An 18,908-nucleotide genomic window follows, 5' to 3' on the forward strand; every position below is an offset into this window, starting at 1 on the left:
TTGTTTTCCTGTTTCACTTCTAGGAGGTGATCTGCTGTACTGGGAAATGCAAGCCAGCTTTGTAGACTCGGTTTTCTGTTTTTAGATAAATGCGTTATAGTCACATTTCAGCTTACATGCAATTTGTGCTCCAGTTAATGGGGGTCTCCTAGTTTGGTAAATGTGGGGCTAATGTTCTGTAATCTAGATACTGAACTAAATGCTCACGAATTTGATGTGTAAACTGTCGCAAGTTGTGTCTGACCTTGAGAGATGGATACGAAGTAATGTTATATTGGAAACGTACTCAGAAAAAGGTTAACTTAATGCAGAGGATGTTTGTTTCAGTGGTACTAAAATTTTACTCGTTTAGTGATTATAAGTTATTTAAGAAGTCTTTCATGTGTAAGCACAGGAGTTTTGAGAAAGCACTTGCAAGGAACGGCTGAGTCCACTCTGTTTTGACTGTTGGTGAACTTGTCAGTGGTAATGGTAACTTTTACAAGCACATTTGTGACCTTTAAATAAAGATCCTTTTTTTTAAGTCTCAAGTTGAATACACTTTAGTTGTAAACACTAGAAGAGCTATTCAATGGTGTCTGATGTATGTGTTGATCTAATGTGCTATTTATTTTTAATGAAAGAAATTAATGTGAAAGTTTGTTATATAGTTGTGTCACTTTATTGTTGCATCGTTTGTTAACGGTGCAGGTTTTGTGTGGAATTTAATAAAAAAGAAAGACTGGTTTTCATATCAAATAAAATCTTTTCTTAGGCAAGTTGGACAAATGCAAGCAAGAAACAGCGTGAGAAACTACTCGAGTTAATTCGTCGTCTTGCTGAGGATGACAAGGATGGTGTGATGGCACACAAAGTGCTGAACCTTTTGTGGAATTTGGCTCATAGTGATGATGTACCAGTTGATATCATGGACCAGGCTCTTAGTGCCCATATTAAAATCTTAGATTACAGCTGTTCACAGGTGAGTAATTTGGTATGTTCTATTGTGAAATCAGTCACTGACAGTTTCCTTCCATCCCCCATGAAAAATTAAAGGGATTTGGTAATTTAACAAAAGTGTTCCTTATCATAGATTTGTATTATTCTACCAACATGCTGGTATTTTTAAAATGTTATGGGACATATTTTAAATAGCACAGTTGGTGCTTTAATTTGAGAGAGTGAAGTACATCAGTTTGCCTGTCTTGTTGCAGTTGGTAACATACTGTAATGACCACATTGGACGAATTGGAAAAGAGCCCTACCAAAGTAAATAGGGAGAAAGGAGAAGCAGCCCCTCTCCTGTCTTTGCTTTTTTCTGAACTCGATTATGCTAATTTGTTTGGGTGGGATTTTTTTTTCAGTGAGTCTTTATATGTCTTGTATAATGTTAGAAAGGACCTAGCAAAGGACAGTGAAAACTATGACACGTTCTCCTTCCCCACCCAAACTTCTGTAAGAGCCTACCAGAATAATAATTCATTGTGGTTCGAAATTAATCCATTATCTGTCTTGACAGCCACTGGCAGGTTTTTTTTTCTTAGTTGTTAAGAAACAGTTTCTCATTGTTTCTTGATATTTTATAGCAGTTTACTCTGAGTATCAGTGAGTAGAAATAAATAACGGAAAGAGTGAATTATGTAAACATTGATGATCCTGTCTAGCTACAGGTTTTCTTAAATACCTACTGAATGTTTGAGTGCTTGAAGACAGAGAGTTTGTAACACACTGATAGCTTCTGCCAACACGTAGTGCTGCTCAAATACTTTTCTTATGCTTGTATGCTTCAGAACTCAGTTGATCTAGTATTTGTGTGGCTTCGTATGTTCTGTTGTATCTTGGAAACAAGTCAAGTAAAGGAATGATGATAGTTTCTGCAATATACTTGATTTTGATTGTATACGCTTGTCCTTTAAGGATCGAGATACACAAAAGATCCAGTGGATAGATCGTTTTATAGAAGAGCTTCGCACAAATGACAAATGGGTCATTCCTGCACTGAAACAAATTAGAGAAATTTGCAGTTTGTTTGGTGAAGCACCACAAAACTTGAGGTAAGAATGGAATGCAAATAAAATTTTGTCTGTTAAAAGTTGAATGGGTTGGAATAAGGCAAATCTTTTAATTTTTTTTTTTTACAAGAGGCAGGGAAAGTTTAGATGAAATCATAACCAGTGTCTGAAGATGTTCTTGAGTTTGTTTTAATGTGTATAAATAACTCTAAAAATTCAAAACACCTAGGTTCAGTAAGAGAGCATTAACTGTTTCCTCAAACATGCTTTTATTAATTTTTAGAATAGTAGTCCAATTTGTGGAAAATCTGGGTTTGTTTTTCTGTTAATCTATGGACTTCCCTGCCTAAGGATGGAATTAGCTTACAAAGTATAAATATATTTTATGTGCATAGATGTATGTATACACCCACCCACCCACCCATCCCTGTTCTTTGATGATAAATTTATACAGGTCATGTAGCTTATTTACTTGAAATCAAAGATTACTTTTTTTTTTGTCTGGGAAAAATACTCTACTGCTTCTCTCTCCTGAATGGAAGAGTTTAGAAACGTGTTCGGTTTGGTTTATTGTGGGTTTTTTATTGTTTTGGGGGGGGTGTTTTTGTTTGTTTTTAAAAGGAAGAAAAAAAAAAAAAGAAAAGCCATTGTCTATTTTGACATGGTAAAATATATGTGCTTATTTTCATTATTTTAAATGTCTTCTCACTACAGACATGTCTGAAATTCTGTGCCCCTAATGTTTTTTGGTATCCACATCAGAATTTGTAAAAATGTTGTTTGATTATCAGTGTTGCATAATTGCTTTGTTTTAATTCTTGTAAGCAAATCAGTGTTGCTGTTACAGTCTGCTTACAAGAAGGATCAAGGCAGGGAAAGTGGAAGAAAATAAGCCTTCCGTTTACACAATGCTATCTTCTTACTGATACCATTCTAAGGAGCTGTCAAAATATTGCATTCCTGGATTTTGGATGTTTCTTTATTCATTTAGTTTACAAAATTGTTCTCAGTTTTCATGACATTTTAATCCTTTACAATTTCACCTTAATGATTGATTGAAGTTTTTCCAACAAGGTTACAAAGTTGCCTGCTTATTAGCACATCAGTCTATTTTCTGTGTCTTGGAGTCCTTAACCTTTTACGTGCTGTAAGATCTAGGTGAATGTAGCTACCTGGTTATTCGTGTTACTTGTTCAAGTTGGATGCTTTTTAGTACAATGCCTTAACAAAGAGGCTTTGCTTTAAGTAATTATTGAAGCAGAGCTCGTTCAAGGCACTGATTAGGTTTCTGCTCTGAATTAATCTTGGGAGGGACCTAACTTCTTATGATTGTGGAAATTTAGGTTCCCTTTATGGTATATGTATAGGCAGATGGCTTGAATATCTCTGCTTTTTTTCTGTCAGACAGTCTCTTCCATTCCTCAGATTTCAGGGAAGTCTGCGTTGCAGTATGTGATAATACCTCATTTTTATGCAGAATTTGAAAACGCATATGGCAGGAAAGTAAACTTTGAAAGGTTTTAATCAAGGGACTTATAAAGACCTCTTTCTGTGGAGAAGCCTTTGTTAGCAAGATACTGTTGAGGGAGTTTTGTTAGTCAGGTAGTATTACTGCCCAGGTGACTGGGAAACCTAGTGAGTGAGAACATCATTTTGAAGTAATCAGTGACTTTCGAGTCCTCTGAATTTTGTGATAACTCTGTTACAGTTTGGAAATTGCAATGCATGCATCCAATACCTGTTCCTATCAACTTACCTTATTTGACTTAAAACTTTACTCTAGCATCCTTCTAGAATTTGGATCGAAAATAGATCACAGCAAATGTTTGTGACAACTGCCTCAACAACACTTCACAGAGCTTCCTGTGTGCAACATTAATCCCATAATCTATATACTACTCTTTTGGGGTGGTTCAGTTGATTGGCATTGACAATTAAAAGTTTGGTCCAGAACAACTAAGGCTGCTGATTCTTGGCAAAAATAAGTCTAAATTATCTTATGCCATCGGCGCTGTAGAGACTCTTTTCAGGAGGAGGATTCAATTGTTGTTAGTTATTCGTGCAGTTGAGCAAAGTGACACATTGGTTATACGGTTGCTTTGGCAAAACTTAACTCCCTGACCACAAAGAAATGCTATATGTTTTGGGAAGATTAGCTTAACCAGAATTGCAACAGCATAAGAAAATAATTCTTAGGAGTGCAAGGATGCTTATTAGTATTAAGGAAGTATTAAGGAATGTTTATTACTCAACATACTGACCTTTAGTTTACAGATAATTAATCATCTTAATTTTCTCTGTGTTGGCTGATGGAGTTAGAGCCTCCTGTTAGACCAATTTCAAACACTTAAGTTTGACCTGTATCTACTCAATCAGTATAAGATTGGTCTCCTAAATTACTTGCCCAGACGAATTAACTGAACATTGAGAGGACCTTCTGTAAGAGCTTAGGGGTTTTGTTAGTGCTTTAGGCAACAATGATGCTGACTTCAAGTCACTTTTTAGCCTAAATAGTAGAATTTGTTGGGTCTGGTCACTGCTCTTTGGACCTTTAATGTCTGCTTTTAGTGGTACATAGCATTTGTTCGTCTAGTAGAAGAACTCTGAACTTCAAAAGCTGAGTTATGTGTGCAGTATTATGTTGGGCAAGTTCTATGTGCAGGTAAATACTTCTTTAAAAGTCCATTTAAATTGTTTTGGAATTTTGCCTTTGTCACTTTGCCAATATTTTTCTAGCAAATAAGCATGCATTCTAACTATTAAATGTCCTTTTTAGTATTTCCAAAGTACTTTGGCACCCATTTCAAAATGCTAATTTTTATTTTCTGATCAAAATAACATCTTACATGTTGCTCACAAATACTATGTAACAACTCGCAACTCATAGCTCATAACTCTAGTTCTTGCAATTATTCAACTTTGAAAGTAGTTGCTAACCAAGATGAATCCACGTGTCCAAATTTACTGTTTGTGCATGTGGTTGAGAAAGGGGAAGAATAAAAAATGTCTAGCACAGAAGATTTATTTAGTCTCCTGCCAATAATGCTTTCCTTTTGTGATACTTTGTAAGACTGATACAAATGCATAATGAGTATATAAATACACATGCCAATGGCTTGATTCAGCAAAATACCCCGTCTTGCTTCTGCTTGTTCCTTTAGTTGTTTCATCATATATACTACCCAAATAGTCAATGTTCTTGTTTACAGTTACCCTTTGTAAATGCCTTGGTCTATCTAGAGGTAACATCTCGAGGAGCCAGTAAAATAGACATCCAATCTTTTGCTGTTTTTACTGCTGGTTTATGCTGAGCAAGGAGAGTTGACGGAGATGGAATGAAGTGTCATTGGAAAATTTCTCAAAGTGAAAACAGAGGATGTTCTTTCTGGGTATATGAAGTCCTGTTATGTTTTCTTCCTTCATGCGTCCATCCATTTTGTTTTCTCTCTGACAAATGTCTGGGTCTTTTTTTAAACACAATTTGTGTTTTAAGTGCCTCTTTCCAGCTGTTTTGGAAAGCTTTGCATATTATGAAATCTAATCTTCTGAAGACCTCTGTACTTAGCAGGCCAAATTCTGTTGGTTGCAGATAACAAAATTATTGGAAGGGTGTTGATGCCTTCTGTCTTTTAAACCCGGATTGACAGTTATCTTTGGCCCAGTGAATCAGTTTATCTGTTCTTGTTACATGTATGGTGAAATGTGCTTATCAGATGCAGGGTCATTATCAGCTAATGCTGGAACTGGGATTTCTTGTATTCCCTGCTGTTCTCAAAAGATGTGGCGATACTGTAGAGTGCTGTAGGTCATCTCGTATGGAGACCCTGGTTCTAGGAAGGATACAAGTTTCTACATCTAATGCATTCAGCTAATTCTGGGATCTACTTTCTTCAGTGTTGAAGGAAAGGAGAACAGTTCTGAAATCACATTTATATTTCTTTAGGGCAGGCTATGGGATCAGCTGAGTGGCAGTACAATGAGGAACACCTCTCTTTTTCTTTCTCCACCCCCCCCCCCCTTTTTTTTCTCTCTTTACCATGGAAAAGCAGTGCAAGTTTGCATTGTTTATGCAGCCAAGATCAGTACTGATCTACAGAAGTTGATGCATTTTGAGCCTATTCTGCAGAGGTGATTAATCCCTAAGTTCTAGAATTTGATACTGTTCATGGCATATGGGTTTTGGACCCAAGCTCTGTATTTTCTCTTGCCATTTACTTTTGTAATCTAAATATGTCTGGTATTGTTTGAGACAACGTTTTTGGTCAGATCTTGATAATAGACTGAAATTATCATCTAATTATTTATTTGAGGTATTTCTTTTCTTAAACTTTTCTGTTTTTTCTTAGACTATATACTCTGCATAACTATGCTTTTTTATGTTTGTACCAACATTTTTTCAGATAGATATTGTTAGTAAACCCAAACAATGCAGAGTTGTGCAGTTTTTTTGAAGTATTGAAAGAATTGGCATGATTATTGGTTAGTATTCGTTCACTATAGTTTTAAGACCATGATCTTTAGTTTTGAAAATTGGCCTAGTTTTACTTAGTGTTTTACTATTAAATTTAGAAAAGAATATCAGATGGATGTGGAAGAAACTGTGGTTATGCATATTATAGTTATACTACAGTTGAAGGTCTCTAGCTTTACTATGCAGTTTGTGGGCAGGTGTTTCTATTCCTGTCTTGCTGTGGATATTCTCCCTGCAGCGTACTGAGCTGCTCAGATTGCTTTGATATTTTTCATACATACTGTAACTGTATAACCCTCATTAATTAACTGCTTTTAATAACTGGTAAGAACTGTTGATGCGTCAGAAGAAAAAAGAAAAATATTGTCATAGACTTAATATGCTTTCTATTAGAGCTCTTTTAGGAAAATTTGGAACTTGCATCAAAGACAAGTTACTTAAATGGATTTCTGAACTGTTAGGTGCAAGACTTCTCCACTTTTCTTATAACACTTGTATTTTAATTTCAGTCAAACTCAGCGAAGTCCCCATGTGTTTTACCGACATGACTTAATCAATCAACTTCAGCACAATCATGCCCTAGTTACATTGGTTGCAGAAAATCTCTCTGCCTATATGGAAAGCATGAGGCAGTATGCTAAAGGTAAGTCTTAAACTAAAAATTGCTTCATTAGTAGAACGTGTGAAAACTCCAGTTGAAAATTGAGTTAAAAGCAAATTCTCATAATGAAATAACTATTAAGTTTATTTGTTTAATTTTTGAGCATCTGTGGTGTTGATTGCCTTTGTGGTATCTGATTGGGCAAGAAAAGCTTAAGATGTAAACATTTTGTTTCATGGTTGAAAATGTGGTGTGTTTTACAGCAGAATATGGGGAAGTGGCAGCTCTTGTTTATCTGTGGATTGATGAACATCATCGTGTCCTACTTAGGATAGGGTGGTTATTTTTGTGGAAATTCCTAATAATAATAATCTTGGATTTTGTCCCGCTTCTAGTTCTGACTTTTTCTAGGCTCCTTTGAGAAGTTTTTTAATCACCTCTATTTGAAGCCAGTGTTTGGAATTTGTCAGGGAGAAGGACTTTAGACCACAGGGATACCGTTTCTTTTTACCATGCAACTCCATTTCTGTTTAGTTGCTTTCTTGCTGCATTTGTTATCAGCAACACTTTGGCAGCACATCATGTTAGTATTCATATATTTCAGGCTAAACTCAACCCTTTTCTGATGAATTTACACACTTACTCTGGACTAGCTTTCTAGCTGCTGAGGTAGAAGTAGGGAAGTGAAGGAGAATGATGAAGCAGGAAACTCCTTGTTACACTGGACCACAGTACTTAATATATTGAATTAAGCCAACAGAAGTGAGAGGGGGAGATTTACGCCCCCCTCACATCTACTTTACTGACTGGAACTAGGGACCATTCTACCCTGGCATCATCATGTCCTATCAGCCTTTTAGTTACATCTCAAAAACGACACAGTATGTTATGTAGGAATTCACTGTAGATTGTTCAGAGAGGACAGGATATTTGCACGTTGTAAAGCATGTGTGTGTGTGTCTTCCAATGCTTAGGTAAGTTGTCTAGACACCTCTGATTTTGGGATTAATTTAATTTTGGAGTACTTGATAAAAGATATCCAAAATATGTCCTTGAAGACTTGTTTGAATAGTGGTGCTATATGAAGATAATAGCTTCAGCAGGTATAGGTCAATGAGAATGACATTTAAGCTAAATCTGCATATTGCAGCTGTATTTCTCTGTTCAGGAATACATGAGGGGGTTTACCCTAATTTGAGTTCCTTAATTAATTATAGCATTGCATTAATTAATGTTAAAATAATACTAAATGCTTTGTTCTGTTCTCAAGCCGTACTGTCTTAGGCTTAGTCTTCTCCGGGAAGGTGGAATAGAACAAGTATTATTTCATGTAACTTCTGTAAGCTGTTGGAGTGCTCTTTAACTTTGCTGAAGTGATGCAAAAATGTTATTTCATTTATGACAAACTTTACATCTTAACTATATGGATAGCTTAGAATCCGTGATTCTATGATTCTCTCCTCCTTTTGGACTTTGGCCAGCTATGAAATATGGGGTTTGGCCTCAGGGTTATGAGGGAAGCATAGTCAACAACTATATTCTAATGCAATGTTGTCTTTGTCCAAAATTAGCCTGCACATACTATTAATGTATGAACTATTATTCATTAATTTCAATTATTTTTAAACTCTGAAGCCAAAGGTCATTTTTGACAATATTGTTTACCTATCAAATTGTTGAGGACTTAGGCAGAAAAATGAGGCTGATGTCTTGCATGATTCTTTTCTTGTGCCAAAAAACACATCCCGTTGCCCTGCCCCTCCCCAACTATAATGACTCAGTAAAGCAGTAATATAAACATCTTCAGCACGGTAGGAATTACAAGTGTGTAAAGAGTTTAAATTGAATCTAATTACAAAGCAAATAAATTACGCTTTCTTGAGAAGAAGTTGCTGCAGAACTTCTGCTCGTTTTCATCAGAGTACAAAACCAGATGAACAATGGTATGGAATTTTTTTTTTTTTATTAGATACTTTATTACATGATTAAGGGCAGCCAGAAAATAGCTCCTAATGTTCCAGATACTGTTCTAAGACTGTAATACACAGTTCCAGTGCAACTTCTCTTTCAGTTTCAGTTTTATATACTAAATAGAGCAGAACATAGAGAGAGCACTGTGAAGTTTGCCTTCCATGCCTTCATGGAGGAAAAGAAAAGATGGCAGGGGGGCAGGGAAGGGAATAAATGAAAGGAGAAGAAAGAAGATTATGATTGTGAGGACAGAAAGATAGAACTGGACAACTGTAGAATTAAGCTGAGCTGGAGAAGGTGAATGAGACAGAGGGAGAAAATTCAAGGCAAACATCCAAACAGCAGAGGTCAAACAAATGCCACAGGCAAAAAAAAGTCCAATAGCCTGCAGGTCTTTTTGGCAGTTAGTGCTACAATTACTGTGTAATTTGTGATTATTTTTTTGTATTAATTTTGAATTCACCATATTTTTATTTTCCTTGAAGGCTTCCATAGTTGTGTTCTGTGATGGAGAACAGCGTTCCTATTCTCCTGTTATTCACTAATGCATATTCTTTTCTATCATACTCCCTTTTATATGATTGCCTTTTTAAGGTTAAAGAAAAGCCTAAGCTATGTTTCAGAATTTTTCCCATGATCTATGGCTTTCTCTTCTACTGAACTCCCCCTTTCCTCCAACTCTGCAAAGAGCTCCATGAGATGAGACAACTTCTGTTGCATTGTGTAGTCCTGAAGGAGGTCACAGTTTCATCTTTTTGACTATTTATCAAAGACCTTTTGAAAATTTGAAAAGATTGCCAGCCAGTTCTTCTTTATCTTCTGTTTTTCTGAAGTAATAAAAAAATCCAAAGTGTTAATGAAATGTAATTATTTGTAGAAATCATGCTATATGATCCTCTATGTATGTTTATTACTAATTATACTTAAATTTTCAACCAGTCATTTTTTGCTCTGTGATTTCTCTGTTCATTCTTCTGCTCCTGTATGTAGAAAGAATTTTTAAGGAGATCACACTTAGTCTTGCTGTGGGATGCACAGTGTAGAAGATAAACTAGGGAAATGTAGAAAGAAGCTGAGATGGAGAATATTTAGGGAGACTGATTTTTTTTTTTTTTTGTAGTTCAGAGTTTTTTTAGAATCCTTAAATACATACATATTGCCTTTGGGCAACCGAGTGGCCTTTAATACTTGAATTCTTCTGTCATTGCCGCTATTGACACTTGTGTCTGTGAATTAATATCTATTCAGAGGAGAAAACCCCAGATAGTCCCCATAGTTAAAACAAACAAACACCACCACCTCCCTCCGATCAAAACAAAATCAAACAAAAAAACCACCCAAAACACCCAATACTTGAAGTAGTTAGTTTTAATTTCTCTGCAATACGCTTATCTACCATAATTGTTTGTTCTGCTAGATCCATAGCATATTTTTCAGGTTTTCTACTTCTAATATTTAAATAATTTTTGTTCTACTTTTATATTATTTCTCCAGAATTTTCTTCACATTTCTTCTTTCGATAATTGCCCATTTATGCTGACTTCATTAGGATTAAAATTTAAATTTTTGAAGGATTTCTGGTGAACATAATGTCTCCAGTTTTGTAGACATCAGTTAACTAGTAGTCTTCTGTTTTCCGTTTTTTTTTTTTTTTTTTTTTTTAAGCTAATGTACCCTTTCCACTTCTATACAAAGAGCAATATTTATGACAATTATTTTTCTCCTAATTTTGAAATGCTGATGATGCACTTCAGGTGTTAGGCTAGTTTGGGGTGTTTTTGTTTTTTTCCCTCCTTGATATAATAGGAGATACTGATTTTCAGTTCTGAAGATAAATTTTATGAGTCTGGATTTTGTCATGATACAGTCTCCTACAGCTGGGTCATCTTAGTTAAATGCAATCTGTATACCTTTGCAAATAAGAAATATAGCATCAATTAGTTTATAATGGAGCTTTCATAATGAACGTGTGTCATGATGAAATATTACTAGTACAGATCAAGGTAGTGCAAGTACAGATCTAGATTGTATCTTTAATTTAAAGACAAAATCAAATTCACAAAAAAACCAAAGCAAAACACAAAAAAAACCCAAGCCAAACCAAAAGCCACACCAAAACCAAGTTCCTATGAAGCAAACAGCTATTTGTTAAACAAAGTACTATGCTTTGATAAAATGCCGATAGAAGTTAGACTTCCTGCCTTACTTCCAAATTACTTAACTACTTCTGTTTCAAGCTTGTCAGTATTACAGGCATTTGTTTCTTGTACTTGGAAACTTGTAGTAAATAAAGTTTTTATATACTTTTCCTCCTCTAAGTGATGTCACGTACGTAGCTACTTATAAAGGTGTCAAACAACTGGAGTCGTGATTTCCTCTGGAGGGGAAAAACCCTAAAAATGGAAAACTGAAATTTTGGAAAAGATGCTCTGTAACAAAACTAAAGCATCCTCCGAAAAAACACTGGATAATCTGAATTATATGCTTGGTATACTTCTATTTTAACTCACATCTGACTTCAAACTGACTACTTGAAATAAGGGAAAATTGATTCGAATAAGTAGAATGCAGGTTTTTAATTCTTCTGTGATACTTTCATTATACTGAATGATGAGCATGTGTATCTGTGCACAAGTGTTTTGTTGATTTGATTATAGACCTCAGTAATCTTTGCCTATACCCATTTTAATTTAGGATGAAACACTAACTGGTAGCAGGGTGCTGAAAATTATTTTCACCGTACTGAAAATTTATTGTTCTTCGAGTGGTTTTAATTGTGTTCAGACTAACAAGTCTTCAAACACATCCTGGCTTTTAGAGTCAGCATGTCTTTTCTGAATGTATTGTCTAATAAAACTTGTTATATTTGCAGAGCATGGTGAATATGATCCTCAAACTGTAAGACCAGGAAGCAGATACAGTCATGTGCAGGAAGTACAGGAGCGACTTAACTTCTTACGGTTAGTTTTAACTTGATCACTTGTTTAACTTCTGTAAGAATTCTTTCAATACTTTAAAGAAAAAAAAAAATCCTTGGTATCTCTTTCTCTTATCTAGTTTTAAGTTGCTGTGTTAACTTCTTTCAACACTCAAATGCAAAACCACACCAAATGTTTTTGTTCTGGTTTTTTTTTTTTTTTGTTTTCTCAGAGGGCTTCTGTGCTAGTATTGGAATATTCAAATAAAGTTTATTGGAATCTTTGCAATCCAAGGCTCTGATTCTGCACTAAGATTTGTATGGGCTTTTTCTCTCTGTGTGCAGAACCCTACTGACTTGAATACAGTGTGCATGTGGATACAGTTACATACATATTGGGGTAACTTAGCTGAAAATTTAAAATAGTCCATGTAGGGATATGCCTGTGTGTCCTTATTTCTTGTATCACACAAGAGTTAAATCCACGATCATAAACTGACATATACGTGTGTCAGACACTGATGTTAGGTTGTCAGCAACTGAGCCTTAGAAAGAGGTTGGAATAAAAAAATTATTTGGGTGACTTTTGACCAGCTGCCTGTTTGAGTAAAATAAGAAAGCAAAGGATCTCTGCTCATCACAGAGCTGCAGTATGTTGATGCTTTTTAGGCTCTGTCTGGGCTTTTTCTTATTTGGTTTTAACCTTTTATAGACAACTAAAAAATACATGAACTTTCAGAATTTGTCAGTTTGATGTATTTTTTACTTGTTTTCTAACTGACTTTTTTTTTGCTTTTTAAAATTTTACCAAGAATTTTTATGAATTAAACTGAAGTGTTAAACAACTATTTAATGAAATTATACAATAGCAGACTTAATTTATCATTCCTGCATGTTAGTAATTGTAACTTCCTTTAAGTTCACTAGTTGCTAATATAAAGGAGTTAATGAAGTCACATGGCTGTCAAATGTTGAATATGTAGGTAGCAATTTCTGAAAAGCAATGCCATAACTTAGTCCCTGATTTCTTTTACAAAGAAAAGATTTTGAATCAGAAGAATGATTCTGAAGAACTTTGATTATCATTTGTTCTTCCTGAAACATTCGTAGTGTTAACTCTCAGAATTCAAGTTCTTTATTAATAACAACAAATTCAAAACTTACTTAAATAAAAGGAAAAATTTCCAGTTCATTGACTTCTCGTTCCGGTTCTATTCCATAGAATTGGTACCTTATTTTGTGATTTTTGCTAAAGTGAGTGCTAAAACATAGTGAATGATTGCAGAAGTAATTTAATCTCGTTGTGACCCGACTTCCACACTAAATAGTTTACATTAGGAGATGTGCATTTGTTTGTATATAATATGTAAACAGTGCTTGGTATTTTTGTGTAAAACATTTTTTGCCAAATTTTGCTCCTTTGTTTCGACTATAAGGTCTTGATCCATTCAAACTTACTAAGAAATCATGGGGCTAATTATGAGTGGATTGTTGATGTAAATAAACTTTTCAGGGTCGTACTTATGATATATACATGTATAATATACATACTCACCTTTTTGCCTGTACTTTTTACTGAATTGTAACTCTAGATGTCTGTTAGACAGTGCTGTTAATTGTCTCTTTGTTTTGCTCAAGATTTTTATTGAAGGATGGTCAGCTGTGGCTCTGTGCCCCTCAGGCGAAGCAAATATGGAAGTGTTTAGCTGAAAATGCGGTTTATCTTTGTGATCGCGAAGCCTGTTTTAAATGGTATTCCAAACTAATGGGGGATGAACCAGACTTAGACCCTGACATTAATAAGGACTTCTTTGAAAATAATGTGCTTCAGCTGGATCCTTCCCTATTAACAGAAAATGGAATGAAATGTTTTGAACGTTTCTTCAAAGCTGTGAACTGTCGAGAAGGAAAGCTAGTAGCAAAGAGACGAGCCTATATGATGGATGATCTGGAATTAATAGGATTAGACTACCTTTGGAGGGTAAGTGAATTGGAGGAAACATCTGAAAGGTTAACTGCTGAGTCTTCCTCAGTCTCTTTTTATATTTTTAGGAACGTGTAATTTATTAGTTGTAGACTGAAATTACATAAAGCTACTTTTTCAAACTAAATGCATGGATATTTGACTCCACTGTCTTCCCAGCAAATATGCAAGTTGGTAACTTTGCAGACTGATGTTTAATGGAAGGTTGTTTGAAACATCAAGTATATTTGTGTATGCACATGAGATTAAAAATTTGCCTATACTGTTGGAATAAGAAAGGATCATTCCAGGTGGATTATGTGTAGGTTTCTCTCTTTCACATGTGCATTAGAACTAAACTTTGTTTTGTGCACTTCATAAGCTAGTTCATGTCATTCATTCTAGTATGGTAAACTGGAGTGATTCTAGATTAGACCAAGTGATCACTGGTCTGATTCTTTCTCTTACATCCCTGAACTTTTGCCTAAACATGGTTATAGCTTTTCATAGAAAGACTGTAGCTTTCTGAAGCTTGCCAAATCTATTGGTGAAAAGCATTAGTGTCTAATTTGATACTTAATTTTTTCAGAGTATTTCTGGTTTTCAAGAGCTGCATTAGAACCCACAGTAGCACACTGTGGCGTGATTATCGTGGCTGTGTTTTGTAAAACGTGCCCTATATAAAGCAGCAGTCTTCAGTAATTTTGGTTGTGGCTTGTTGAAGGGTTAGGTATTTTAGTCACGGTGATCATAGTTAAAACCAAAGTAGATCACAATTTTTATACAAATAAGTTTTCACACAGTGTTTGTGTACACAAAATGCCCACATAATGCTAGCATGTTTTAGTTGTGGGAACTGACTTACTTGGATCTGCCCTGCCATTTGGCAGCACGACAAAACTCAGGAAGCTTCAGCTCAGTATCCTGCAGGGGTGGTCTGTAAGGGCTGCTTTCAGACCTGGTGGCTAGTAATTAAAATATAGATTGTCAGGTTAGAAACAGAACTCATTTGCCTGTCCCCCTTCCACCCACTCACAGCCATTTAAGTACTTGAAAATTCTGGTTTTAAATCTTTGGTAATGTAGATTGTTCAAGCATCTGAAAAAATAGTTGTCTTATTCTCTGAAACTAGTGAAAATGGAAATGTAATGTGAAGAGGAATATATAAGCATTACTGTCATTCTGTTTATAAAGCATCAGCTTTTTTTTGCTAACTCTGAGCTCCTTTAAACTAGTTAATTCTTAATTTTGACTCTTTAACTTTAGCATAAGTTGTATTGATTGTATTTTGTAACTAAGCACTTTAGTCACTTTCACCTCATAAAATAATTAGACATACTATTGTGTCAAGATACTTATGTAGTCGTTTTTTTTTTTAAATTTTATACCAGAAAGTTTTAAGATGTTCTAATGCTTTTTTTTATTATGCTAGGTTGTGATTCAGGGAAATGACGACATCGCAAACAGAGCAATAGATCTTCTTAAAGAGATCTACACTAATCTTGGCCCAAGGTTACAAGTTAATCAGGTAAAAAAACAAACAAGCAACAAGGAAACTGGACTATAATATGATAGAAAAACAGTGATAAAATTAAATTTGGTGATACTTTTATACTTGAAAGCTTTGAAAACAGAGAATAGTTTTCATGTTTTGGAGCGTATACTCCTGAGTCCAGCCGTCAGGTCCTGGTCAGATGCAGAATTAAGAGTTTGTTCTGATATTTACAGACTGAACTCTGATAAACCTTTTTTATTAAATTGATCTGTTGTATTTGGTCTTTATACTCAGAAAACAGTTCATGTCATATACTTAGCTAAGCCTTTTGTTGAACTTCAGTTGTGGTACTTATTTGTACTAGTATGTTCACTGGATGGGTCTGATGAGTGTTGTCACAAGCTAATCTAATCTTTTTTTATGTCGTGTCCCTTGCAAAGGGTCACAGAGTTTCCATGTAATGGTCAAGCTGAGCTCTAGCAAATCAGGTATTTTCTCCCTATGTTAATATTTGCTGGGAGCTGTGTTTCAGTGAACAGAGAGAAGAGATAATGAGTTTCTGAAAGGTCAGAAGCGAACTGTTGGGATTTCACAAATTGGAGGGGGAGGGGGGGGGGGAATACTGTCTTCCAAACAATCTCCAGTTGGTAGCTTGCTAGGTGTATTTCTTAAAACTCCAATTTTCATACTTGTCCTCAAAAACACTTCTATAATCTGCAGAGCTGCCAGTCTGCTAGGTACAGCACAGCTGCTCTAGGTAGTGCATTTACAGCCATTCAAGCTGTATCTTCCTGTAGTGGCAGATGGGCTGTATGCTTCTTTCTTGCTGTAGGTCTGGGTTTACTAAGCATGCATAGATCTGTCCATCTGCACATGGTTAGATCCGACACTTCCAGGAAGTGTTGGATTTACTTAATGTGCACACAAGTGTTTTGTGTCAGTGTGCTGGTAATTCCTCTGCTCCTGAGCTGCATCTAAGAAAAGTGGCTACTGGACAGTGGTTTACTGCCATAGCTATGACTGTTAATGTTTCTACTGCAGGCTACTACCTGGAGACACTGCAGACTTTTTACAGTGATACTATAGGTTATATGTCAGTCTAGGTCAGGAGCAAGGAGATGTTAGGTATCAGGCAGAAGAAAGAGATTTGCTGTGGCTGCCACTATACTGGATTTAGCTCAAAATCCATTTCTGAGTTTATGCAGGAAAAGAGTGTATCTGGAACTGGTTTATGTGATTGCGGGGCTGGGGCAAGGATAGTTGTTCTGGTGGTCTGTAAATGTTCTGTGTTCACTCTTAGTGTAAAGTAAGTAAACCTGTACTAGACCGTCATCTAGAGATTCAACATAGTCTGAAGAAATTAATAACAGAAAGTCCAATTTAGTATTTTCTGTGCAAACTTTCATTTTTAAGTGCAAGTTTGCACTGTAACAGGAGTTACAGCTACTGATGACATGCAATATTTTTGAAGTGCACACTAAATTGGAGCTATTTATCAATGGGAGTTTATTCTGAAGTGGAATAAAACAGCTTTATAGAGTAACTTACCTGGTTTTGGTTGGTTGGTTGTTTTTTAACTTCTACTATTGGATTATACTGCTGAAAAGATGGTTTTTAATATTTCTTGTAATTGCACCAATTTTTTTAATGTAATTAGGTAGTGATTCATGAAGACTTCATTCAGTCCTGTTTTGATCGTCTAAAAGCCTCCTATGATACATTATGTGTGTTGGATGGAGATAAAGACAGTATCAATTGTGCAAGACAAGAAGCAATACGAATGGTGAGAGTGTTGACTGTTTTAAGAGAATACATAAATGAATGTGACAGTGATTACCACGAAGAGAGAACTATTCTACCTATGTCAAGGTATGTATGAGAATGCGCTACTGTGATTTTGATTTCTGTTAACTAAAATATTACTAACATCTTTGTGATTTTTACATTCTAAAGAGTTTCTATTCAGGGAATGTATTTATAGAGTTTCAAAATTCCATTTTCTCTGCTAATACATCCAAACTCTGATCTATAGTAAAAAAAAAAAATTGAAAGATCAGGCAAATACAGGCATATATGAAAGGGACATCAGACCTGAGAATAAACTTGTTTCTGGTGTTTTGTTCTATAACTAGCACAACATACCTTGTGGCTACATGATTTTGGATGTATTTCTTTTTTTCAGATAATTATTTAAAAGCAATACCATTCTTTAAGTTAGCATGAGTAAACCTTCTCTGTTTTTCATAGTCCTGTCATACAAAAACCATGTTGTTAAATCTGTATCTTCATCTTCCAGAGTTGTTAATCTTACTTTGCAAGCTTAAATTTAGGATTATCCCTAAGTGAAATATTCTGTGTAAGAAGAGAACAGCACTTTGAAATATATTTATTTTCCGTATACCTTCACTTTTCTTATACTTGTCCTTGAGTAAAAACTTAGCTTAAGTCCTAGCTGCTCTTCTTTAACTCTTTGGTACAAAAAAAAAAAAAAAAGGAAGCATTTAAATCCAATGTTGTGTAGATATTTTCACAAAATACTTTATTTCCTGAGAGAGGAAGGTAGAACAGAAAACTGTTTAAACGTTCCAATGTTAGTAGATGCTGTGTATGGGAAGAAAGTCTCAAAAATACGTAAGGAATACACTTGAGATGCTATGGATTTATGACGCAGCTAGCATTTTTAGACGTGGTGGGAGTTTGTTGTCCCCTTATTTTAAATGCCCTTTTTGTCAAGAAAATTGAAGAGATTGCTGTTTCTTCATGATGTGTCAGTTATTTGCGGTGCTCCTACAGCATTTTTGTTGTACATATTGGTTGATAGTCCTAAGTAAGTTCTCTTTTTGATTGCAGGTGCGTCTTTTTTATATGGACTGTTTATTTGATTTGACTAACTCTTTCACAGGTCTTGTTAGCAAGGAGCTTTTATGAGGAATTCTTGCCTTCTTTTGTTGCATGGGATTAGTTGTTTGGGCTTATCTGGGCACATCTTTCTTAACGAGTTCCCTGCCATTGTGCAAAGTGTGATCACTGCTGCTATGAAGATGTTTCTTCTTTTTTTGATGTCTTTGAATTTTTTGAAATCGTTTTGATTTTTGAAATTGGAATTCTAATATAAAACTTTTAACAGCTTTTGACAGAAGTCATTAAGACTTGGTGACCTGATGGCTTTTTCTGATCTTGGTGTGTTTAAAACTGAGTTGTTTTGCTAAAAGGGCAAAACATAGTTTCCAGTCTGAGCTTTATTTACGCATTTTGATCAGGAAATCACAAGCAAGAGAAAGGATCTAAAACTTCATAAGAGACTTTTTAAAATTCTGTCAATGTTCCTAACCTGACTGTAAAGTTGACCATTTGTTTAATGCAGTTGTGCGGAGTGTGGCTTCTTGAAAGTTTCTGTGTATGTTACGTTTGCGTAATTGCTGGTGCCTTCACAAAATAATCTCGTGCTGGAGTGTACCACCATACATAAAGATTTGATGTTCAAATATCTGCAACACAA

At 35.2% G+C, this 18,908-nt stretch overlaps 1 protein-coding gene across 5 annotated transcripts in view; it reads left to right on the forward strand.

Moving 5' to 3' along the window:
• The window catches only part of USP9X (ubiquitin specific peptidase 9 X-linked), a 109,271-nt gene that overhangs the window by 47,277 nt on the left and 43,086 nt on the right, over window positions 1–18,908 (forward strand). For all 5 annotated transcript variants that reach the window (XR_014227484.1, XM_082304813.1, XM_082304814.1 and 2 more), the window contains exons 12-18: window positions 755–961; window positions 1,897–2,033; window positions 6,972–7,105; window positions 11,907–11,994; window positions 13,590–13,932; window positions 15,347–15,442; window positions 17,067–17,278. Coding sequence is in view for 4 of the 5 variants with exons in the window: in XM_082304813.1 (XP_082160939.1) it covers window positions 755–961; window positions 1,897–2,033; window positions 6,972–7,105; window positions 11,907–11,994; window positions 13,590–13,932; window positions 15,347–15,442; window positions 17,067–17,278 (1,217 nt within the window). In the remaining variant the exon portion in view is untranslated. The remainder of the gene's footprint in view (window positions 1–754; window positions 962–1,896; window positions 2,034–6,971; window positions 7,106–11,906; window positions 11,995–13,589; window positions 13,933–15,346; window positions 15,443–17,066; window positions 17,279–18,908) is intronic.

Source organism: Platalea leucorodia (assembly GCF_965183815.1).
Source record: "Platalea leucorodia genome assembly, chromosome: 2".
In the NCBI taxonomy this organism is placed as follows: Eukaryota; Metazoa; Chordata; class Aves; order Pelecaniformes; family Threskiornithidae; genus Platalea; species Platalea leucorodia.